The 25,624-nt window shown below is 32.7% G+C and overlaps 1 protein-coding gene and 1 pseudogene across 3 annotated transcripts in view; one reads left to right on the forward strand and one right to left on the reverse strand.

The window, feature by feature from the left end:
- Positions 1-25,624, reverse strand: part of LOC130898017 (adenylate cyclase type 3) — a 78,599-nt gene that overhangs the window by 3,207 nt on the left and 49,768 nt on the right. For all 3 annotated transcript variants that reach the window (XM_057807039.1, XM_057807040.1, XM_057807038.1), the window contains exons 8-20: positions 20,014-20,172; positions 17,386-17,524; positions 14,865-14,972; positions 13,127-13,212; positions 12,913-13,074; positions 11,694-11,784; positions 10,339-10,437; positions 8,125-8,375; positions 5,746-5,821; positions 4,984-5,209; positions 4,099-4,181; positions 2,183-2,281; positions 919-1,167 (exon numbers count right to left, since the gene is read on the reverse strand). In XM_057807039.1, the coding sequence (XP_057663022.1) occupies positions 919-1,167; positions 2,183-2,281; positions 4,099-4,181; positions 4,984-5,209; positions 5,746-5,821; positions 8,125-8,375; positions 10,339-10,437; positions 11,694-11,784; positions 12,913-13,074; positions 13,127-13,212; positions 14,865-14,972; positions 17,386-17,524; positions 20,014-20,172 (1,828 nt within the window). The remainder of the gene's footprint in view (positions 1-918; positions 1,168-2,182; positions 2,282-4,098; positions 4,182-4,983; positions 5,210-5,745; positions 5,822-8,124; positions 8,376-10,338; positions 10,438-11,693; positions 11,785-12,912; positions 13,075-13,126; positions 13,213-14,864; positions 14,973-17,385; positions 17,525-20,013; positions 20,173-25,624) is intronic.
- LOC130897892 (ribosome biogenesis protein NSA2 homolog) lies at positions 8,414-9,166 on the forward strand (annotated as a pseudogene).

Raw genomic sequence — 25,624 nt, forward strand, 5'->3', positions numbered from 1 at the left:
AAACCACAAGAGCCACAAATAATTTATTGCCAGTAAAATCAGTAAAAGTATACGACAAATTTCACTCACAATTTATGGATTGAAGGGACAAGAAATGGATTATTTTGACGAGTTTTCTGATAAATTCGAACCCTCAAGTCTACGAGCACATTATTCAATTCCAAAATCTATACTAGTAAACATAAAATGGATATATTCAAATATCCCAAATTAGAAGCCTTACCTTAAAAAGATATCTTATGGATATGAGCCCAAAAAAGCAAAAAAAAAGTTTTTCCTCAAATGAAACACGGAAATTTATTGGAAATGTAAATATTATAAATAAAATAAAATCATTTTCGTTGGTGGCATGTATTTTTGGTATTATAGGAGCCTGTAGAAGGCATGAGTTGCACAAGATGAAACTAATTTTACCAAAATTTTTATTTTGTAACTTCCATAGTTCACATAAATAATTTTTCAATTTCAATTCACCATTCAATTATAAGTTTAATAAGCTTTGAAAACAAAATGATTGTTTTCAATTATTATGATGGATCGTAGAAAAAATAGTATATCCAACTCGTATTTAATGGCTATCAAGACACTCTTTAACTTGAAGCCTACTGTTTCAAATGCCATATCTACCTTGTCTGTAGGCAAACCAGTATAGCCGTAAGCTTCAATCGTTTTCAAAATGGCCTAGAAGAATGTGTGCGGCAAATTTTGCATAGAAATACTAAAAGTTTGTACAAAACTGGTGCCTCATTCCGCATTGTCCGTCAAGAGCCAAGTAAAAGATCTCAGTATTAGACCACCCACCTTTTTCGACGGATCTTGCACCTCTTTCCTAAGGTCAAATCATATTCCCAGTGTAATTGTGAATGTTGGTATAATGGTAGTATAAACAATGAGTTAATAATTTAGATTTAAGTTTACCTGAATACATCCAGCTTTTCCAGTACTTTCCATCCTAGATGCTACGTTAACGGTGTTACCCCAAATGTCATAATGGGGCTTTCTCGCCCCAATCACACCAGCTGTTATAGGTCCATGATTGATTCCTAACTTCAATACAAAATGATTGAATGATTGTTCGTTAATGCTCTGTAGGGCTTTTTTCAGTTCCAAAGCAAACTCTACTAAGATTGCTAAATGTGCCCATCTAACTGAAGTAGGATCTTCAGGCTAAAAAATATGAAAATATTAAAAATGTGCACGATTGGAAAGAGATTATGCGGAATATTATCAGAAAAAACGGTATAAAAATGCTCCACTGAAAAAATGTTTCATGATGATTGTGTAGAATTGCGTACTTGGTATTCGGGGTCACCAAAAAAGGTCTTTAGCATAGGTAAAGAACTGAAAAATGATTGGGGTTTGCTTACTAAATCTTCATATCTCTATCCGCATTCAATAGTTGATAAATCTCATGAATTTGTTAGTATAATTGCTTGAAATAATTTTCATAGAAAGGTAAGTTTCAACCATATTGCTTCTAAATCAGTGCAATCTACTTAAAAACAATTTCCACAGGAAGATAAGATAAGTTTCAACCAAATTAGGTGTATTTAACAGAATAGTCGGACGATGCCAGATCAGGGCTATGCGGTGGGTGTTTAATCTCTGTCCAGCTACATTCTTGTACCTTTTGGAAATCGAAAAAGTGTGGACTGGAACATTTTCGTGAAGCAAACGCACACCTCAGCTGATTTTGCCGCACTTTTTTTCAATAATTTTCTCATGCAACCACCCTAGTAAGTCAGAGTAATATACTAAGTTCACGGTTGTATCTGATGTCCTGTAATCAATCAAAAGGATACACTCGCAGTCTCAAATTAATATAGCCATTACTATTTTGTTAATTTTCGTGATGATTTTAATTTTGGCACGTCCATTCCTTTACGATACAACTTTAAGCAACTCCTTGTACCTTTGCACTAATTTTTGTCACATTCAAATGTTTATATCAATTTTTAATTATTGATGGACACAAGTCATAGTATTCAGTATTCAGTATTCAGTATTCAGTAAAAATTTTTACAAGAACGCAGAAATAAATTTGAGACATTTTTCAAAACAATTTGACTGATTGTCGTTCGAGCTCCAATATAAATACAAATGGATCGATGCAGCAAGTTGAAACTTATTTTTTTTAAACGTATATCATAAACGTTACGTTGACCAAAATGTTTGCTCTTACCTTCATTTGCCTAGAGGGGTTGAGACCACTAGCAGCCATGTACGTCGATCCAATAGTTTTAATTTTAATAACATCTTGGAAATGAGGCAACTCTAAAAGCTACAATGAATAAATGATTCGATTATGAATTACAGAAAGAAAATAATACTCTCGCTAAGGTCCCTCGACCAAGCAACCACTGTCAGTCAGTTTTTCTTTTCACTTGCCACGATATTTAAAAAAGTGAATGAACAAAACTTGAAGGTCCAATCTGTCCAGTTAGTAGACAAGTTTCTTTGAATGATTGTTCATTTTACAGAGAATATTTCACAAAAGAAATTAGTATAAAGGTTTTTTCAGTCATTGTGTAGAATGAATGAAACAATTTTGCTTCGGGTACAAATAATCTCTAAGTAAAAGTAAGACCAGAATCGCCTTCCTCGGCGTCTATATCTACAATAGTACAGGATAGAAATAACCAGTCAAAAAGACACAATAAAATTATTGGCATACTCTTTTTTTTAATGACTCTTATGAGAAACAAGTTGCTCCATGGACGAGAGGCTTCGATGTAATGCATTTCTGTTAATTTGTATTTAAAATTTTCATTTTTTCTATCATCGTGTTATTCCTTAACAACAAGATCCATACCGGATTTTTGCTTGGTCGAGTTTTCATTTAATACATGTTATAGTAAGTTAAATTTTCTCGTTTTTCATAATAAAACGTTAAAATACTAAATTTTATTACAATTCGGATGTTTTCAAGCAAGCAAAACGGTTATTTAAAAACAACAAAATATATTTAGTTTGATATAGTACGAAAAATCTCAATTCTGAAGCTGAAAATTGTATCGAATAATGCGAAAAGTTATTAAGTCAATAAGGAGCAATTTTGAAAATAGCTAATAGCATAAATGGTCTAAATATTGTACAAATATTAACGGTGGAATTATTGGCAATATTTTCGATAATAATAGCCAATAATCCCGAGAAAAGTGATTTAATGTATCAATATAACACTTAAATAGAGGAAATTGGATAATATCTTTAAAAAGTAAATAAAGAAAATCAACTATTGAATAATACAAATTAAAATAGTTACGGAAAAGTTCTATTCTTATTATACAAAAAGAATTTACTGCCTATAGCATAGAAAATGAGTATGAAAACAACATAATCAAGAAATTATCTTCTTCTCCTTTAGAACACTTTATACTCTTTGGAGACTCAGAGTATTGGGATTTTAGTTTTTTTTATCCATTCTTAGACTCCATCATTTGCTACTTCATTCATCTTCTGTATTGTTTTCTCTTGTCTTCGTCCTTTATGTCGTAGCCAAGGGTCCTCCTCTCCTTCTTACGGTTCCATTTTAAACATCTTGTAACTATTCTATCTATCTTTTCCCTCCCAGATTATATATTTCATCATGGCATCCATTCTTCCACTCTTTCCATCTTTTGCTACTTTGTTTATATTGTTTATATTGTTTTCCATTGTTTTCCCTCTTCGTTTTACTTGTTTTAGCCAATTCTGGGCCTTCCTTTCTTTTTTTCCCGTATCAGTTTAAACATCTTCCAGCTATTTTGTTTTCTATTGGTTCCAGATGGGCTTTTTTAGAGTTACCTCATTTTTTATCCTATCCATCATCGTTTTTTCTGCTATTTTCCTCAGTTACATCGACTCCGCTGCAACTATTCTATCTATCAACTCTGTATTTTTATTTTTTAGCGAAAAAGAATATTTTGTTTCTTTGTTAAGCCGATAGTTTTTCTTTCCTAGATTTTTTTGGAGTAATAGTACATCCTGTATATTTCTAATCGTCACATGTGGATGACCTGCATTATTTGATGCGATGTATGAGTTAACATTTCCGTGTAAACTTCACAGAAATTTAAATATAAGCAAATTTTATTATTAAGCAAGTTAAAAACTTACCGCGTCAAAATCTGATATCACCTCATTCAAAAATCTAAGACATTCTAGACCTTGATTATTCACAGTCTCCTCGGAATAAAAATCTGAAATAAAAAATTATATATGGTGTTGATTTGATACAATATGTCTAAAAATGATGATTTCCATTCTATCTTTTTACACTTTACTAAAATTTAGCATTATAATAAAATGAATCAATCCATTATAAAAAGGACGAAAGAATCGGGGATATTTAAGTATTATTCTGAAACGTAATGGCACATTTCATCATATCTTTGTCCGAAAAAATATTGAACAAGCAAATCAAAGATTCAGAAAACGCTGATTCTATTTTAACAATAAGGGAGTCTTGCACATGTCACATCATGTCAGATGTCAGATCAATTCGAAGTTACGACAGGGAAATACTTCCAGCGCTGCTACCAGCAGTATGAGTGACGACTTAATTGGTGTATTACATTGATATTCGGAAAAAAGCTCTGGAAAATTGGGAATCTCTTTATATTTTCCACATTCCATGTATAGCTTGGGCGATTGAGTTTCTTAAATGCTGAAGAAGATTTTGCAAGTTCAGATTTGGTAACTGATTTTCCTATATACCAACATTAGACAATTCTGTAAAGTGGAAGCAACTCCATATCAGATAATTCAAACATCCTCGACCAACCTTGGTCTACTATTCAAGAATATAATTAGCGAATTAGATAAATAAGCAGAGCAGTAGTTTGGGTCCCCCATAATGTACCTGAAGATTATAAAGATAACTAAAACACAAACAGCAATGTCTTTTCAAATTTTTGTTGTAAGCATACGTGGATTTTTTCATTTTAATCCTTTTGCTTAAGGATTAATTACGTATACAATAAACATGATAGATATACCTACCTGAAAAATTTGGCATCGAAGCGAACAAAACTCCAACTTCGGCATAACTTTGTGAATATAATTCATCGTGTTGTCTTTTCCTGTTTCCCATAAAATGAGCAGCAACATGCGGTGGTAAAATATTATAAACTAACGCTTCATTACGTCTTCTCATATCTTCCGCACAGTCTCTTTGCTCTTCTACCTCACTTCTCCATAAAAAGAGAACTCTAGATACCTTCTCCATCTAAAAGTTTAATTAAATCATTGTCATTTGTATATTCGGTCCGATCTAATATAACAGAGTATAAACTTTTCCCTTTACCGATAGATAAACTCCCTTCGACTTTTATATTATTAGGGTGTTGAATATATTTTCGTGGAATTCTTGTTTTCATCTAGAAACTTAAATCGTGAAGAATTTGGACTCAAAAGCTCAAAGTTGAGAACAATTGAATATAAAATCGTTCTTATATTGAAGTAAACGAAAATTTTGTTATCAACATAAATTGTATTATAAACTATAATCAACTTCACACCAAAGAAGTTGTAAATCAATCAATTGAACCTGTCAGTGACAGTTTCCGAAAAGATGAAAGTCTGATAGTGATAAATCGCGGTTTACCTTAGACCAAACAGTTAAATCGAATGCTACGTTAGCCGAGAAAGTGGAAATGGTTAATGACTCCAGAAAAATCAAAAAGCTTTTATGAAATGTTAAATTCTCGAAGAAAATCTATCTATAACGGAATAATAATCAAAAATTAATGTTAGAATACTTACGTGCCTAGCTAGGAAAGCTAGAGCTATGGCGGATGTTAAAAGAAGGCCGGATAAAGTATACTTTCCTTGAATTAGACTGAAACAATCAACATAAATTTTACTTACCATTTAAAGTTTTCTATAGCCACTATTTTGATTTTTGTCACGATGCATGATTAATTTTTTTGATCTTTTCAAATATATATATATATGCAAAATTCGAGGGTAATTAATTGGAAATGAATAAACAGCTTTTTGTGTTACGTCTCGAAATTGGAATACCTGAAATAAGACGAGAAGCTAAACAAAATTGAGATATGCGTTCAATCAGACGAAGAGCTAGTTGGTAAAGATCGTATTAGATGACTTTAATGATTCCAAATAGTTGCTTCAAAAGTCTACGAGGATTGCTGCGTAAACTGGACTAACAAGATCCCGTATATATCCCGAATCACGGTTTCCATACTATTGCGTGTTGAGATCGTCTCTTTGGCCTTGACGCTGACTGATATTATCATCTTATAGATGGAGGGCAGAAAGATGGACAATCTGTGTATATGAAAAATGACCGTCGAAATGTGTCAATTAGCGCTGACGCTTTGGAGAATTTTTCACTATCAAGTTGTTGAAATTTCTAATAAAAAACTTTTTAACATTCATACCATACCCTTCGTCTGCCATTTTGGAAGGTTTTCAAACTATTGTTTACTTTTTCAACTTATCTCCTATATTTTGTGCTCGTTTTGTGTTTCTTACTAAACAGTCTGTAATCCGGTCAATTTAGACATTCGAAGTTACATAAATTCCCATAAAGCTCAAAATCGGTAGAATACAATTGAATATAGAATTTGAATGTTCCCCATCATTTCCGTGTATGGAAAAAATTGTATTCAAGGTCAAAGGTCGAAAAAATGAGTTTTTCGCAATTTTCACCAAAACGGTAAGTTTTATCATAAAAATACCTCAGACAAAAATTGTAGATCATAAAATTATCTACAAAAAACGTATCTATACTTTTTTTCTACGACCTACCGTTTCTGAGATATGATGATTCAAAAAGTTGTAAAAGTTGTCGTATTTAATAGTTTCACCATTTTCAGCAGTAAACTTTTCTTACAACATTGAAATGAACCGAGACTTGTCAGAAATTTCTTTTGACTGATGGAAACTGTCATAAGTTCATCAATTGACGAAGATGCAATCATAACTTTTTGAATCGTTATATCTCAGAAGCGGTAGGTCGTAGAAAAAAAAGTATCAATACATTTTTTGTAGATAATTTTACGATCTACAATTTTTGTCTGAAGTATTTTTATGATAAAATTCACCATTTTGCTGATAGTGAAGAAAAACTCATTTTTTTACCTTTAACCTTTTCCATATACGGAATATTCAATTGTTTAAACACTTTTACCGATTTTCAGCTTGATGATAATTTATGTAGCTTCACTCTTATTTTTTGGTCTAATTTGACCGGACTACTGAGAATTGATTGTTTGCTTAATTTATGAAATCTCAACTCTTTGGAAACGATTGTATCACTAAATCTCCATTAATTTCCTCCTCCAACGTGATTGAAGCTTTGATTTCGAAATATTTCGTCAGTTCTTATCTTACGATTTCAAATAAAATGACTATTTCCGCTTTGAATGTGATTATAAATGATTGTATGAAGCCGTAGAAGAATTTCTGTTGATGTTGTTGCGCGTTTCAATGTTTGTGACTAGTCATGACCATTCGAACCAGAATAACTTTTTGTTACCAAAGATTTCCATTGCCGAAACCCAATTTTCATACAAATGAATATAAAATAAGTCATGTTTTATTGAAAGTAGGATTAATCATCAGTCAAAAGTTGAAAACCGGTGCAACTCCGAATAAACCTCAAAATCTCCCAAAAAAATTGATAAAATTCAGAAAAATGACTTCTCGAAATGACCTACGCTGACATCCATACAACGATACACCCTATTTTCATTTTCTTACACTTTCAAATATGAATTGAACCAAAATTCATGCACTAAAACGTTTTATCTGCAATTTTCCATATTGTTCATAATTATAATGAAAACATGTCACATTTTATTGGAGGGGGAATGAATTTCCGAACAATTTCTTCACTCAAACATACAGCCGCCATCAGTTTCGCATAAACTTCCACCAAACTTCACCAAACTCTAAGGATTGAATCTTCAAAATATTATTTGAATCAAAATGCGTTTTATCCAAAATTACCCTCATCTAGAATCCTACAAATCCTATGATTTGATACAAAAGAAAAGTATACAAAATATTCGAAATTAAGTGCTTTTTTGAAAAGTGAAAAATACCAGTGGACGCGTGGCAAATTACGAATATAATGATTGTGCTTGAGTTATAAATAACGAAAGATTCATATACCTCATCCAGTGTTTCATCCTTTCTTCACAATCAATTGCCGAACCAAGTATTAAAATATTAACCGAACATTGCGCTATAGCGATGAGTAACATGAAGAAACTCTTCCATAAATAAGACAAGCACGCTGGCAACGACGTGGCTATTAAATTGAGGACAGTGTAATAACTGAAGTAAGATGGATAAAGGCAAGTGGTGTCCAAGTCCAAGATAGTCGAACAATTCTCTGCCGGCTTCATTTGAACGCAAGACACCTGGAACATTAATAAAAACTAATACTAGATTCAATTTAATGAGTATTAAACTGTTTTATAGTAGGAAAATTCATCAATACCTTTCATTTTAATACATCAAAATTTACACACACCAAACTTTACAAAAATCTAATGTGAAAGCGACTATTGAACATGACTTAATTTAGCCCATTTTTTTTGTCCAGTTCAATCTCGAAATGCCTCAAAATGAATATATTTAACCCCATATTATGGTAGCATATTGGATTATGGAAGAAAAAAACAAAGGAGACTAGAAAGCCAAAGAAGAGATCACAAGTGACTCGTAGTCTTCACGGTATAAAAGAGATTCAATAAAGAACGTGGAAATGAAAGAGAAACCACTGAAAAATATCTGAAATGAACAATCTGATAAAAGGTATTATCAAATATGATAAAATAAAAGAGAAAAAAAAGAAAACGCTGGCGGATAGGATGTACCAATTCCAAAAGTTAGAGGACAAGCCGACGCTCAGCTTCTTAATATTTAAAATCTGGTAAATCTACAAGAAAAGCGTAGAAGAAAATGGTTACACAAGGTACATTCGTCGAAGAGAGATTTACAAGGAAACCTCCGAAGCTTGACGGATTTATTAGATCCATGGCTATCACATCTAAGAAACATCACGTTACACACCTTGATCTCAAAGCTTCTTTGTGTTTATCAATCATAGTCGTTAAGAAGAATCCTAGTTCGCCTATGTTTTACAACTTTGGGTTTAATTACAAAGGGTATAGTCATCGAAGTTAACAGTTCAGAGCTGGTAAAGTGATCGTGGCTTAAATACGCATAAGGTACAAATAATCCAGAGACCAATGGATGCATTCATGATGTATAATTCGTTGGCTAACGGCATCCTAGATCGTCCGAGATGGCTATAGCAGGAAGATGTCCGGTTGGGAGCAGTTGATTGGTAATACAAGCATAAGGTTAATCTATGTGTGATATTGCTCGGTAAGCTATAACCAAAATAGGTTTTGGACTCACTGGTGCACGCACTAATCCTACTCTGCTGAGCGAATCATGAGCCAGCAATCGATAGTTCATATAGATCTTTTTGGTACTCTAGCACGAGCAGAGTTGGGAAAAATCGTCAGTTATTATGATTCTTATTTCAATTTGAATATCGAGGTTTAATATTCATCGTGATTAAAAGTTTCACAATACTGTTCATGGTTTGTTTTTTGTACAAGTCTAATGTACATTAATGTGAAATTATTTGACTGATATTAGTTACTACATAGATAACTACACAAATTCTGCCAGGTCAGACAATCGATGAACATCCACAGAAAAAACGAAAAGCATAACCTTTGCTAAAGAGCCCGTACGATGTAAGCTGATAGTTCAGGACAGAATCATCGAACAAGTCTCACAATTTAAATACCTGGGTATGGACCTGTAGAGTTATCACGAACCAGTGAAGGACCTAAGAAGCCAGAACAACAATCTATAAGACTTGTATCAGGCCAATCATGACATACGGTATAGAAACCAGAGAGGAAACCAACAAAACGAAAAGAATGCAACGAAATGAAAACGCTCAGGACTGTAGTGGGTAAAACAAGAGTAAATCGAATCTGGAACACTGACATCAGGGAACAACGTGGATTGCAAGACATCGTAAGATGGGGGAGACAAAGAAAAAGATACTGATACGCCCACGTGAGAAAAATGGAAAGAGTAGACTGCCACGCATCTTCATGAAGAGAAACCAATAGGGAAAAAAGAACCCGGACGACCACTAAGAGATGGATGGACAGCTGGCAGTCCACCTCCCAGGAACTGATACAGAGGAATCTGCAAAACTAACAGATCATGAGAAATGAATAATAAGAAGAAGATTATTTATATCAGCCCTTTAGTTATTTTCAAAAATCGATGATAGTCTATCCTAGTGATCTTCCCACTAACTCCTTCTAGATGATTATGTAAATTACTTACCGAATCCACTATATTGACAGTGCCCATTAATAGAATGCACGTCGTTGATAGCAGTCTTCTTATGAATATAGTTTCCTTGAAGAAATTCCAGCACTTCGTCTACAATTAAATTACAAGTAAGATGAAGTGATCGATTAAAATGAAAATGGGAAATATTGATTGTGATATGGCAAATTATTAATGCTAGGTACTTCCAAAACATGCCGCGAAAATAACAACGAATCATTGGATGCCAAACAAGGACTGTATGGCGGATGAAGCATCAATTTGATGTTTTGACTGTTCCAAAACGTTTTTATTTGAACTGATGAGTGAGACTATGCATTGTCGTAATGGAGAACGATTCCTTTTCCTGATTTTTTGGCACAAGTATGTTCATCTTTAAAAATGTCAAACTTCAAGATGGCAATGACAAATTTGACATATTCATATCAATGTTGCCATATCTCAAAACTTGAGTAGCGTATGTGAATATGCTGAAAAAGGATTTTGGATGGCCATTTACATTAGTTTCTTGACACGAATCTGATGATATGATGTACGGATAGTTTATCATCATTTTGGAACGATTACTTGCTTAATTTCAAAAATGCATTGAAAAATAATAACTAGGGAATTTTGTGCGAAAAACTCTCAAATCCTGAAATATGTTACAGGATTAAATGGGGGAAATTAAGGCTTGTACATTATACAGTGATGAAAAAATATGGAATTAAAATATTATTGATAGATAGGAAATTAAGTAGAATAAATACATATGGGTCTGTAGCAAAACAATCTGAAAGCTTAGGAAATTTCCAAGCATATTTCAAACAGGATTATCAATAGAAAACAGAACGCCATAAAATAAATATATTGACAGATAACCTAGCAACTATTGAAGCGTAGAGATCTTCTGTAGTCAAATCCAAAATGGTTTGTGAATACTAAGTCGATCTGAGCGAACTACCTAGAAACTCCATTGTAAATACCAGATCATACTGGAATAAAAGAAAGTGAGATAGCTGACGAATGAGCAAAAATCCGACTGTGGGTTCTGTAGGCTCGACAGATGGAATTATACTGGATAGATGTATCAAAAGATCGGGAAGGAAGGAAATTAACATTTAGGTCCTAGTTAATCGACAGATCATCAAGTCTACGTTACTCTCCAAACCATTGGTTAAGAATCTAGGTCAAGAAATTATTCCTTCTGGGTATGAACCTTACTATTATGTAAAACTATTTCATTTTATCGTTTCCTCTACAAAGTACACGACTGGAGAATATTTCACTGTAGCTTGTTGGAAAATTTGTGGATTTAGTTGTGTAGTGACGAATTTCTTGTCAGAAATTGAGTGCACGAATGAACTTACCAAATTAAGAAGATCTTCAGCTAACGCTAATAATACCAACACCCCAATCAAAACATTTTCTATATTGTAACTGATACTTAAAGACAGGTAACTGAAAAAACGAAAATCACGTTAAAAAGTTTTTATTTTGTGTTAATAATTAATCGAGTTAGTATATTGGTACAAGAAATGCTTAAAACTAAGTTCAACAATGATTCTATTATGAGATAAGTAGTATTCATAATAATTAATAGGTAGTAGGAATAATTAACAATCAAATAGTATACTACAACTACAAAAGGCATCATGACACGCTAGAACAGTGATCGGCAAAGTACGGCTCCAGAGCCGCACGTGGATCTTTGCCTCTGGCACAAATATCTACGTAAGGTGCAATAATAATATTTTCATTGAAAAAAAATTGCTGAGAACAAAATCACATCTTATTTTGATAAATTGAAATTCCTATTAATCCTACAAATTCAAGATAAAAGATAGGTTGGAAAAGAAAACTTAATTTTTTCGATGCTAGAAGAAGTAATAACATTCGAGAAGAAATTACCCAGGTTTGCTCAGGATTTTCAAATTAAGCATTGAAGAATCTCCAAGAAAATAATTTCTCTATTGTTAAACACAATTTTAAAACAATAATTTTAAAATATGTGGGAAGCATTTCCCAGCAGGTTTTAGGAATTTGAAAACGGCAAAGCAACTTTAGTATTTGTCAAAAATACTCTAAATGCTACAACAACCAAGTTGAAATTTTCTTATTTCGAAATTGGTTGATTTTAGGAAATATTGCACTCTAAATACGAATATCTTTGAGTTGAAGTGGAAATATTGGAGAAGGAAAAATGTGATTTCAGTTCACAACACAAGTGGTCTGATTTCAAAGGAAGACATGATCATTTTCATCGCTTGAAATAATATATCTTATTTTATATAAATATGCGAGCAATATTTTTCAATCATAAACATTACCAAGAGTAGACTGAGAAATGGTCTTATTGATGAGAACTTGCAATCATGCCATTAAAAACAACAATATACGAACCTGACTTACTTAGTTTTATTTAGTGTAATGAATTTAACTAAAAAAACAGATTTGGCTGCCATTTTTTTTTAAATTCTTGTATTGATCATATTTTGGTTCTTTGACTAATAATTTTGCCGACCACTGCGCTAGAAGAATCGTAAAAATATTGTCTTGATAACTCATAATTGTGAAAATTGGACTCACCTTGGTAGAATTGTAGCTGTGGTTAAAACTAATGCAGTTCGCACTATCAAAAACATGAGCAATGTTAAATTGGGAGACGCTTCTATGTGTAAATTGTACGATTTCTCTTTTTGTGGATCTATAAATGCTAAATTGAATAATTTTGTATTTTTAGACAGTTCCCTGCAAGAAAAAATTATGATTTCTTTAGATATAACATAAAAATATCATTCACCTGTGACCGTCTCTGTTAACCAGCTCTTTACGTAACCTTACTTTGAAATCGGCGGAATCTTGACTTGGCCTACCTAAACTAGTTTCCTGAAAATGCAAAATAATCTAATAACTCTATAGAATTCAAAATATTGCTAACTCTTAAGAAAGTAGTAGTTTAAGGACGTAGTTAGTAAGTAGTATTAGTCAAATGGCACTTTTGAATCAATCGTCTTTCTTCTTCTTAGACATTATGTTTTTTATCATCTACATCCCATCGTTGTTGCCTTCAATCATTGTTTCTATAAGGTTATCAGGTGTTAAATCGCAATTTGGTTCTCGCCAATACATGGAATTTTCTCTTTGTCGCTTTTTCCAGATCTTTTTGAATCAACTGGTAACACCCCATGTCCTGACAAAACTTAGGAAGTAGTCAGTTGTGCGGTGTTCCTAGTCTACCCATTCACGGTTACTACCTTCCAGACATTTTGTCCATTGTGCTTTCGTTGTCTCGTTTTCCCATCTTTCCTGCCACGTTCTTAGAGTTCTTTCTCTTTTTTTGCTTTTTCTTATGTTTTATTCGTTACTCGCATGTATTATCTTCTTTCGGAAATCACTAGGTCCATGGTGTTATGCCTATTATTACATGCCACTCCCGAGGCTATTCTGAAGGCTGACACTACTCGCAAAAGTAGATTCGGAATCGAATCAGTATTATCTCAGTTATTCTGGTGACGATAGCCTTTTTCGTGTTGTGGAGGGCGCTGCAAATGACAACTATTTTGAAGATGTTTGGTCCACCAACGTTCGGTGGATTCTTATTAGTTTCGACATCTTCTCCTCTGCCTCGTGTGCCATATACTCGATATGTTTTCTGAAGCTTAGTCCCCTAAGATTCTTAGTTATTCAATAATATTTGTGGAAGCTGGGGTAACTCCTTCCAGCGTGAAGATAATTGGCTTCATCTGCTTAGTTAGAACTTATTATACTTATTGATTTGAAATTTCGCATACTTTCTCGTTTTTGATCACAATAAATGACACAAAAAAAAATTGGTGTGGTGTTCCTCATCGACAAAGGCCGTAGCAATCCAGTGGTTCGCTGTACTTGGAAGGTTACAAAGTATTTATGAACAGAATATGTTCAACACTCTGCTAGTATATAGTATGGGTTTGGATCTTTAGCTAAATATTATACTCTTCATCACAAGCAATATGTATTCATGTCAAGACGTTCAAGAAATATTGGAACCTGGTTGTTCCTCTAGATATTTAAAAATTTTCAGCAAGATAATAGTCCCGGAAATTCTTTGGTTTTTGTTTTCGTATCAAATACTTCGACAGCTATTGATTGAAATAAAAGATTTGAACATTCAATTATTATAATGATAATTGGATTGCTTAGTGGTCCTGGAACCAAAAGAGAGCTTCACGAGAAGTAGAATAAGATTTGGATTTGTATTGATGATGATTATTTTGTCCTATGTGCGGTATATCCTACACCACGCACGCATTGAAATTCATATAAAAGATGTTGAGGTCGTAGGTCTTTGATATCCCCTTATTTGTATCCCCAACTTATGTGGAATATATCAGGCAGAAAAAAAAGTATGTCCTCCTTCTCAAATATGGTTGCGCAATCAAATTTGTAATCAATTTGACTTGAGTTATCAAAATTGAAGAGAAAGGATGATAACAGAAAACATGGAGAATGTAAAATAATCATGGAGCTCAAAAATTTAAATAATTATGATGACTTACGTTCGCTTCTTCTTCCTTTGTTTCTAGGGCAGCTTCCGATATGACACAGCTATCTTCTTCTGGAAGAATACTACCGCCATTTTGTACTTCTTGAGTTTTTGATTGAAACTGTAAAAATTAGTTACTACTTATAGAATACTGAGTTGCTAATCTTTATCCTGAAATTCCTAGTAGCGCGTTTTATCAAAAAACTAGCTTTGTTTTATTTTATGAAGACGTGAAGATAGTGAGGTTAACACAAAATTAGTTTTACTTAGTTAATCGATGAAATAAAGCACAAAAACCTAAGTTCTATCGTGACGACGATTACCTACGAGGTACCTGGTGACCGGGACGGCTAGTTTATACGTCGTCTTTTGAAGCCCCGTCCAAATCCGTTATACATCCGTTGGTATGAAATTAAGATGGATCTTTACTATAACAAAATTTCCTCAGACCAGGTGGTGACTCAAATTGAGCTCTTATTTTTTTTTCCGCAAAGGACTAACTACGGATATTTTTTCAATAATCCTGTTACATTATACGAGGGTGAAATTTGGGAATATTTTTTATACTTAATGCTTTTTTCCAAAACCAATAGCAGCAGAGAAAAAAATAAACGCAATAATTTATATATTTTTCAATAAATTACAATTATATATTATAATAAATAATTATAAATTAGTCTTTGCCAGCTAGATTATGAAAGTTTTCGTAGTGGGATTGTGATAAAATTAAACACCAAAGTGTACAAACTCTAATATATTTCCGAGCTTTCGAATATATGGGTGATTCCGTTCTAACTGTGATTTTTTGTATTCAAAATTTCAAGATTTTAAAATTTAACTTTTCTAACTTTTTTATGCATATTATTCATCTATTTTACTGTAAAAATAAAACTCTAAGAGGAATTTACTACAACTTCAAAGTATCACGAGCAAGACACAAATGTCGGATTTTGAGTTCCACGGTACTGACTCATTTATCCACGGTACTGACATGGTAACTTAAGATATTAAACAACAAGTGCATCAATTTTCCTCAGTTTGATCATAAACATTAGAATTTATAAGGTAATTAGTTTAAATCATTTGTTACGACAAAAAAAATTAATAATTTATCGGTAAATTCTAGGAATGGACATGACACGGTACTGACATGGTAACTTAAGATATTAAACAACAAGTGCATCAATTTTCCTCAGTTTGATCATAAACATTAGAATTTATAAGGTAATTAGTTTAAATCATTTGTTACGACAAAAAAAATTAATAATTTATCGGTAAATTCTAGGAATAGACATGACACGGTACTGACATTCAAGTGATGTAGTATAAGTTTTCTTTAAGTGGCAAGTTATATTGTATAAAAATAATGTTTAAATATCTTAAGAATTATTCAATTAACACAAAATTTTTATTAATTGATTATTAATGAATGACTAGTACAAAAAAACAATACAGGACATTGAATATCACAGTTAGAACGGAATCACCCATATATTCATCGTCTGGGAATTAATTAGTTAAGAACTGCGGCGTTTTATCCATTTATTCAAGGTTTTGATAAAGACCACAACAGGTAGAAACGTCAAATTTTTATATGTGTTTAAAAAATTATTAAAAAAACATAATTTTAAATTGGAAGAGACCAAAAGGGGATTTTTTTGACGAGATTTATGCACACGAATATCACTACAGAAGATTCCATAAAATTCTGATGAAAATGTTGAAAAAAATAGTAACTAGGATGACGTATCTTCTTAGGCTAACTAGGTTGTAATCTAACTAACCTAACCTCAAAACGAGCATGATTTGTAATGCTTACTGCTTATTATCAAGGTGTCAAAAATCAAATTAATTGCGAATTTTGAATTTACAACAATTTCAAAATGAAATTTTGATGCACTCAATATTGAACAAAAATGAAATGTGTGCATTATTGACTAGTGGTTAATAATGAGGGGGTTGGCTATGACATGCTAAGAGCATGACTCAGTTTTTATTACTCAATATCTGATTCCAAATAACAAAATCACAATTGGCGATGAATATGATACAGTGAAAGCTCTTTACTCGCGGTGTATATTTTCCTTAAATTTTCCGCGAATTTATATAGGGATATGACCCCATTGATTAATCACATATTATCTTCAGACAGCTCTTTCAATCCAGACAGATACGCAGCAATCGCATTAGCAACTTGCCTCTAAAAAAAGACCTCGTTCCATAGATAGATAAATTTCTATGAAGAAACCTTCTCTAAGATTTTCCAAATGAAATGTCACGCTTCCAATGCTTTTTGAAGCCTCTTCTTCAATGGGTTTCAGTCAAATCAAACCATATCGTCCTATTCTAATCCAAATTTGGGTTATGTATGCAGTCAATCGATTTTAGCTTTTATATTAGTCCATTTGAAGACGCGTTTATAAAAGATATTGGGTTGTATACCTACTGGAATACTTTTTATTAATATGTACGGAATCCGAAGCGGGTATAATGAGCTTTTACTGTATATAGGATGTAGTTGATCATTGACTTACAGGTTTATTTACTTTCACTATAAAATATGTTTTCAGTCCAGCCGCCCTTAATGATTCATCTCGTTTCTCCCCATAACCAGGTTCAACTTCAAATTCTCCATTAAGAAACGACAGAGTTTTATCAGATATATGTACTCTCCTGAAAAAAAGGATAATTTTCAAGATATTAAATAGTTAAATTTATAATACAGTTATCGTGGGATTGGAAAATATTCCATGAGTATACATGTGAAAAATTTGTAATCAAAAAAAGATTTTTTCGCTTCGCAAATATAATCTATTCTTCGAGTCATTAATTGTCTTTATGTTTTTTTTTTCATACAGGTTCTTTATATCTGTAATTAGGTTATTTATCTCTCATTCATTGAATATTTCACCCTCAATTTTTTTTATATAAAACACTAGATAAATAATGATTAACTTTTTGATTTGCCACTGGCTGTTCTTTTTTTATTATTAGAATATATCGTAGCCATTCGACTGATGCTAGGGAACGAAAGTCGTACAATTCACACCGATGTTCTCGCCTGTTAGTAATTTTCCACTCTTGAAATACTCATTTTAACAAATACGACCCAGTTTTCTAACCGCATCCACCACATTTAGTTTTTCTCGCACGGTTAATTCTGCTTTCCGTTCTATTTCTCATATAGCTTGTCTCTTGAAACAGAACGCACAATATATTGTTGATAAAACTTCAATTTGATCTCGTAAAAAGTTATTTTCATAAGAGATTAATTTGAATAATGAAGCAAATTCATATAAATCTCCAAGCCGTGAAAATTTCATGGTTCAAGCCCAGTTTTTATGCAAAATTCAACGGGGACATTTAGACATGTGATTGACGTATATGCAACCATATATTTGGTTCATAAATATTTTTAATGGAACATAATTACGGATTAGTAATTCTTAAACTAAATAGAGCGTATTTTTCTTCACCCTCCATCATACAATTTTGAAGAAAAAAAGCCCAAAAATCATCATTTATCTTGTACACAAATTTTTCCGTTACATTGTCTAATTCCTTATCGATTTATTTTGTAATAACTATTCAATTCTTCCCAATTTGAATGTTGTTGATCACTTTCTCTAATTTTTCCAATCGACATTTCCATTTATATCGAATATTAGAGTAGAAATATACAATTTGTACAACGAATACATTAGAAATTGAAGCAAATATTTGTTTATACATGTATCGATTTATTCATGGTAAAACAACAATGGAATGTTGTTTGTGGAACACAGACCTTCATTGTTATCAAAAAATAAAACCGATCGGAAAATCGTGGAAACATTATAATGGGAAAAGTTCGTTAAAGAATTCTCAAACGAAAATTAAATACGGTGTTAAGAATGTTGAATGGTTCTCTCAACTTATATAACTTTCCTAAATCGATTTTTAATAATTCGAGATTCATAACTTCATAAAATATGAGTATGAGGAATTTATTTATAACTGTTTAACTGAAATAGAATTATTTGGGAACGTTAATTGAATCCTGGCACAAATATTGGATATTGTATGTGATGAAGTCCGAGAAAACGGACAGGACAAAAACGAATTGTCCATTTGAACAGAAATTTCGTACAGTTTTGTTTTGAAAGTGTTTCAATACAGTAGGGATTCCAAAATGTTCGCACCAATCACAAACAGAAATCAATAAAAACTGTTTTATTTAAGTAAGTTTACATAGACACGTAACGTGCAGTTGTGAAAATGTGGCACGCACCGAATTTCAAAAAACAAGATAAAGAGAAATTATTTTAGTAGGAATTATATTTCTCATGATGACAAAGAACAAAAGTAAACCTCGATTTTTTAAGACAAAAAATAAGAAATGTGGCTTTTAAACTATTACAAGATCTTGAAGAAGATGATATAAGTATCGGAGGCGAACTTCGATCAAGTTTTAAGACTTCTCAAGAATGTCAAGCACAGATTTCGAAAATCTGTTAAGTTTGATTAATTTGCCCTATTATTAGCAAAAACAACAGCAATTACAAAGAATCTATCCCAACACAGAAACGTGCCATCACACTAAGTAAGGTCAAGACGAAAGGAAAAAACTGATCAAGGCTTTTTATATTTCTTATAATTGCGTCTGCACATTTGTGTTGACTAACTTTCGCTCAACTTGAGCGGTGGACACTTTCCACATTCTCGTCAGTTCCTTCAATAACAAAAATTGGCGTGTTGGACAAACCATACGTATTTACAATTTCTGCAACAATCAATTAGAAGTTTTCTAAAAGTGTATATACCTGTTTTTCGGTATATTTTGATATGATAAAATCAATTACTTATATCAGACTACCACAACAATGGAAATAAAAACAATCTGGTTTAGAAAACGCTACAAAAGTTTATGCAAAAATAACCAATTGAACCAACCAAAGAACTGTGGATAATAATGTTTAAGTTTAATAATAAATTAAAACGTTAACTTGGAATAATTAAGATTAATTTGAAATAAATTTCGTAAACGATACATTTTTAAACATAGAATCATTGCTAAAGAAAAAAACAATGTTTTCGGTTTCCATTTACGTGCTTATCTGTATAAAATCAACCCTATAGCAAGTATATATTCCATATCCTAAAAATAATTAGAGAATTCTTACCCCGCTAATCCGCTACTCTCCATTTTATTTGCTAATTCCACATCCTTAGAGTAAACATCGAATTGCCATTGCCGTTGTCCCAACACACCCGCAAGCACAGCCCCCGTATGAATGCCAACCCTCATGTCTACCGGAGAATTTGCCGTTTGTTGGACGTATCTGAAATAGAATTTCGATTTAATAAAGGATTTGTTGAGCTCAAGCCAGAAAACGAATTCACCACGTTCGTATTTGGCTTTAGTTGTTGCTCTATTTTGAATTCACTCGGTAGCAGATGTAGACAGATATTTGGGATTTTGGCGAGACTATTTTCAAGTGAAAATTCAATTGAATATGTAAATATATGGAGGCTTTGTTGTTACAAAGGTAGCTTAGAATCAAAGCGAAATAGCTATGACGAACTAATACAATTTTTATAAGTTGGAACAAATGTAACTCAGAATGTAGGTTAAGGATGAGGAGCACTCGGGATATCCCTCGATATCAATTAGAGAAGAATGTGTAAAACATTGACAAATAGTTCTAAAATAGAATTGAGGTCATTCAAATTTATTAAACAATGTACCAAAAAAAACGATTGAAATCTTTGTGATTACACTGTTTAAACAACTACTACATCAAAACTTACAATTACACTGTCTGACGCGCGTTTCGATAACCAATTTATCGTCTTCAGACACTGGAGGTAAACTAAAGAGTACCAAGTTATCCTCTACAGAGACTGAAGGTTAGGTTAGGTTAGGTTGATGTAAATACAGTGTGTTCAGTATGAATATCGACAACGATTCTAGAAATTCCATCTTAGCTTTCTTTGTCATCATTACAACAATACACTTTTTTGATTTGTGAGTTTCTTGTCGTTAATATACTGTCCACATTCACTTTATTCACTAGATTTAACACCATACGTATTGAAAGCCGTTACACAGCAGATAAAAACTATTCCGAAGCAAATATTTTCGACGTCAGTGATTCGCAAAGTGCACCAGGTGCACCCCCAGATGTCTACGAGAAGCTCTACAACAAGAGTGTACTTGAATTTCCATCTGATCTGATTTTCTCGTTAATTAGTACTAGGGTGTAGATGTAAAACTAGTAATAAGTATTTTGAAAGTTGTTTACGCGGAAAAAAGTTTGGGAGCTTCTATTGTATGTCAGTATTTCCCTACTTAACAATTATTTTTCTAAGAAATAAGTTTTTTCATGATATTTTTGACCTCAACTTTCCTTTACGCGAGTGGAGAATGAACAAATAATAGGACGATCTATCTCCGTTCTCCTATCTAACCCACAACGCTAGCGAAGTGATAAATTTTTGTGCTTTTGACGTTTCTTTGTTTTAAAAGCTTCGAGAACGAAATTCAAAATACCTGATTATAGATAATCTGTAAAAAGGTCCGAGTAGACCAGGATTTTACAAGCATTTTGATGATTTATCCCATAAACCTCACTGTGAAATTGATGGATTACTAAGAATCAGTAAAGGTAACAATATACAATAATAGTCTGACGAAAGATCAATCATATATTGAGTTTCGCCATGGTTCCGATGTTAACCAACTAAAAATTATTTTGCACTTGAATGGATAATGAAATAAATCGTTAAAAAGTCACATAACTATTAGCAAGACAGTACTCAGTCTTATGGAATGATTTGTAGATAATTCTCTGCTTTCACAAGTGCCCATACCAACATGTAGAGTCACCAGCGTCCAGGACCATCCTTTACTGTAACTTCTTCAAAAATAGTCAATAAAACATATGCCTTTATACTTCCTGTAGGAGGGGAAACCCTCATAGACCCCCTGCGTCGTCGTCGAGTAGTATCGGAATAAAACTCCCACTGAGCTCCCGCATTATTCAATGGTATCTGCTCTCGCAAAAGCTGTCTTTCGTAATGTCTAGTTCCTACCATCTTTCTCTTTGGTTTCTATTATAGTATAAAATTCGTCCACGTTTCTCACTTTTTCCCATCTGAAGCGGAAATGGAAGAGTGTATTCGCGATATCGTCTTCCTCACTGCAGAAGGTGCATGTAGGAGTGTCTGAGCTCCGCCTGGTAGATAGGTATCCGCGAAAGCATCCATGGGCTGTGAGTGCTTGTGTTAAGAAGTAATCAGTGCCTCCTGTTTACCCAGATTTTGATAATAGGAAGATTTGTTCTAGGACCTAACCTTCCACATTCACACATAGTCCACATAGTCCATTGTACCTGTCTTTTCATCTACCTCTGTAGTTGTGTCAGCTTTGCGACAAAATTTTGTTTCTTTCATCGAAAGTATGCCCTATTGGTGCGCTGTACCACGCTTGAAACGATGCACTAGGATCGCCAATGCTTGGGATTACACTCGCTAGATCTGAAAGAGTTTTCTCTGCTTTTTTATTGACCTTTCTACGTGTTTTTTCAAGCTGAGTTTCGTGTCTAGCCATCTACGGTAACTCCTTGTGATCTCTATGCTAACAAGCAAGATGTTCCAGAGAGATGGGCCCAGTACTGATCCCTGTGGTACTCCACTGTTCACGTAGAAGATCCTGGAGTACGTGTCCTTGTACTTATAGTTAAAATCAACGTGAGTGCTCAATGCTGACCAATAGCTCGAGTTGGCCAGTTCGTTTCACGTTAATATCAAGTTCATTAGAAACTGATCAAAACCAAATACGACGTTGGCTTAAATCTCGCTCATTGATTATGATTTTTTGGTTTCGTTTCAAGTGAACATGAAATTCGATATTGATATTGATGATGACCAGAAGTTTTGAGATTTTCCAGTCAAATCTACATTCGCATTGATATTTTAATGTAGGTATGTAATCTATCAGTTTGATATCTGGTAAACTTCTAGAAAGAAATCAATTTTTTCAATTTGGCTCTTTGTCACTGTAATCAGATGATAGAAAATGTGAAAATCTTGAAACTAACATAGTAGAAAGGCTCTTCTATGTATCTTCAACTTTATTCTACATTAACTGTGGGAATAGCTTGTATATATATATCCAATTAGACTATTAATCTATTACACGTGCTTCACAAGAGAATTATAACTTTCCTTTAGGATAAATTACTTAACACTACAATGATTTCCCAGTCCTCTTTCTCCTTGGGTATTATAAATTCAAGAGAGAGAGATAAGAAAATCATTGTTACAATATAGGAAACGCTCTATTCACTTGTAATTATCGTTTGATAGTTAGTGGAAATAGAAACAAACAGATAATATACACTTTATCGTTAGTATATTAGAATTAGTGTTTTCCTTTAAATACGACAATAAATTTTTTAATTCCATAAGTGTGCCGTAAAATTATTTATTAAAACGTCGTTTCATGCAACGTTTAATAAGAAAAAAAATTACGAAAAACAAAAAAATTTCGCAACGCCAAAACAATATGAGCTTTCTCAAGCGAAAAATTAGTTTCGAGCTGAGCTTTTTAGCTTCGATTATCCTTATATTTTGTATTAAAAAGAGAGAATATCCAAACAAAATGAAGTTTCAACAGAATAAAATCAATTGAATAACAAAAAAATGTTATTTCTGTTTTCTAAACTGGACAACTGATTGTGGGGCAAATAAAACTTTTGGAGAAGAATATATTTATGTTTCAACGTAATCTCCATTCTTCAAAAGTCTTGGACCACCAGGTCTGGGAACAGAAGATAATACGAGGGGGCTCAATCTGGTGAATAGTGTACATGAGGTAGGAATTCAAAGTTCAATTCATTGATTTTGACCATTGCAATGACTGATGTGTGAGTTGGTGAAGTGTCTTAATGAAACTATACTTTCATCTTAACCACATGCGTCCTTTTGCTCGATTTCTTTGCTCAAACGTTGCGATAAGTTCGCGGAATACTCGCCATTGATAGTTTTTCCGTTTACAACATAGTCAATTGGGAAATTATGGAAAAAAATAAACTTTATGACCTTGTCTGCAGGTGAAACGGTCTTTGCCTTTTTTGGAGCCGGTTCTCCCATTGTTTTGAATGTTTCATCTTTTATTTTTGTGAAACAATGCCAAACACTCGAAGGAAACTTCTCTACGACGCTATTTTTGTTCCAGTTTTCGCACAACTACCCCTATCTTTTGGTCAGGCCTGGGATAATCCTCATATTTTCATGGATATTTTGCATCGAATGAGCTCAGAGTACTTTTTTGTACTATACTTTCTCAACCAAACATTTGATCTATTGGTATATAACTCAATATTTTATATAATATATTTTAGGTAAAACGCGTATCATACTGGAGATCAGAGGTCGCTCAATCAAGTGATTCTCTCTTATTTCTCTCAGTTTATCTGTTAAGATTGAATTGAATTCTTAGGTAGTATCGATACAAACTCCTATTTAGCACCAGCAACAACTTTTATGTCTATATTGACATAATTCCAATTCCGAGCCTTCTACAAACCCGATGCTTGATTCAAATCATCGAATCAAGTGATGTATCTAAGTTGCTTGCATTTTTGATATATCACATTTGAAAATAAACTATTTTTTTCAAGCATCGAAAATATACTTCTTCGATTAAACAATTTTCGTACCTCTATTAACATTTTCAATTCTGCCAACTGATGTAAGGCAATAAATAATTGCATATCTATAGAAATTCACTTTCGATTCATCCATGTATATTTTGTCATTAATTTACCGATATTAAGTGCAAATTGAAATCAAAATAATTTGTATTCTACGGTCCAAGAGAAATATTGGAATCGATAGGCATGTTCGTGCCAAATTTAAAATGAATTCAATACCACGCAAATTTATACAATTATTGTCATCGGTAATATCACAATGTAGTTTTGAAAACTTGTTGCCAGGCACTATATATGGAATTTTATAATTCATATGGGATAAATTAGTTCCGGTTAATACGATTAAAAACAATATTTCAATTTTTATTTTACGTGAATAATTGTATAATTATATCCCTGTTATATGTTAATGAAAAAAATGTTTTTTCAGAGGTCAGTTTTGTCAAAAAAATTAATTTTTTACAGCTAATGCAATTAAAAAAGTATAAATTGGTGGATGAAACTGATTTTCTGAGACAAACTTGGTTAACAAAGGCTTCTCCATGTCTAATTTTATGTAAAAAATGTAATATTCAATTCAATTCGTTAAAAAATGATTTTTTATAAGTCCAAGGGTAATTTTGTCAGATGAATGAGTTTGCCAAGTCTAATTTCATCACAAAAAGCTGTTTAATTTCTGATGTTATCAAAAAAGATTTTGTCAAAAAAATGAAAATTTCATCTAATTGCTCAAAGGGGGTTTTCTTAAGCCCAATTAAGTTATTTGAATAAGTTTAACAAGTCCAATGTTCTCATACAAGGCTAATCAATATTTATTGTCGCCAAAATACGTTTTTCCGAATCGAATTTCGTCAAAAGAATAAGTCCAAGTCAAGTCTCATCTGTCAACAGAAACGGGTTTCTAAATTTGATCGAAAAGGAGATAATTTTGTCTAAAAATAAGTTTAAGAGATTAATTTTGCCAAACATCTTTGGGGTTTAATTTTGTTGGAAATCCATTGAAATTTTTGATACAAAAGAAAGATTTTTAGAGTCAAATTTGCCAAAATTTCAAGTTCAATTAGATCAAAAAGGT

Source organism: Diorhabda carinulata, chromosome 9 (assembly GCF_026250575.1).
Source record: "Diorhabda carinulata isolate Delta chromosome 9, icDioCari1.1, whole genome shotgun sequence".
Classification (NCBI taxonomy): Eukaryota; Metazoa; Arthropoda; class Insecta; order Coleoptera; family Chrysomelidae; genus Diorhabda; species Diorhabda carinulata.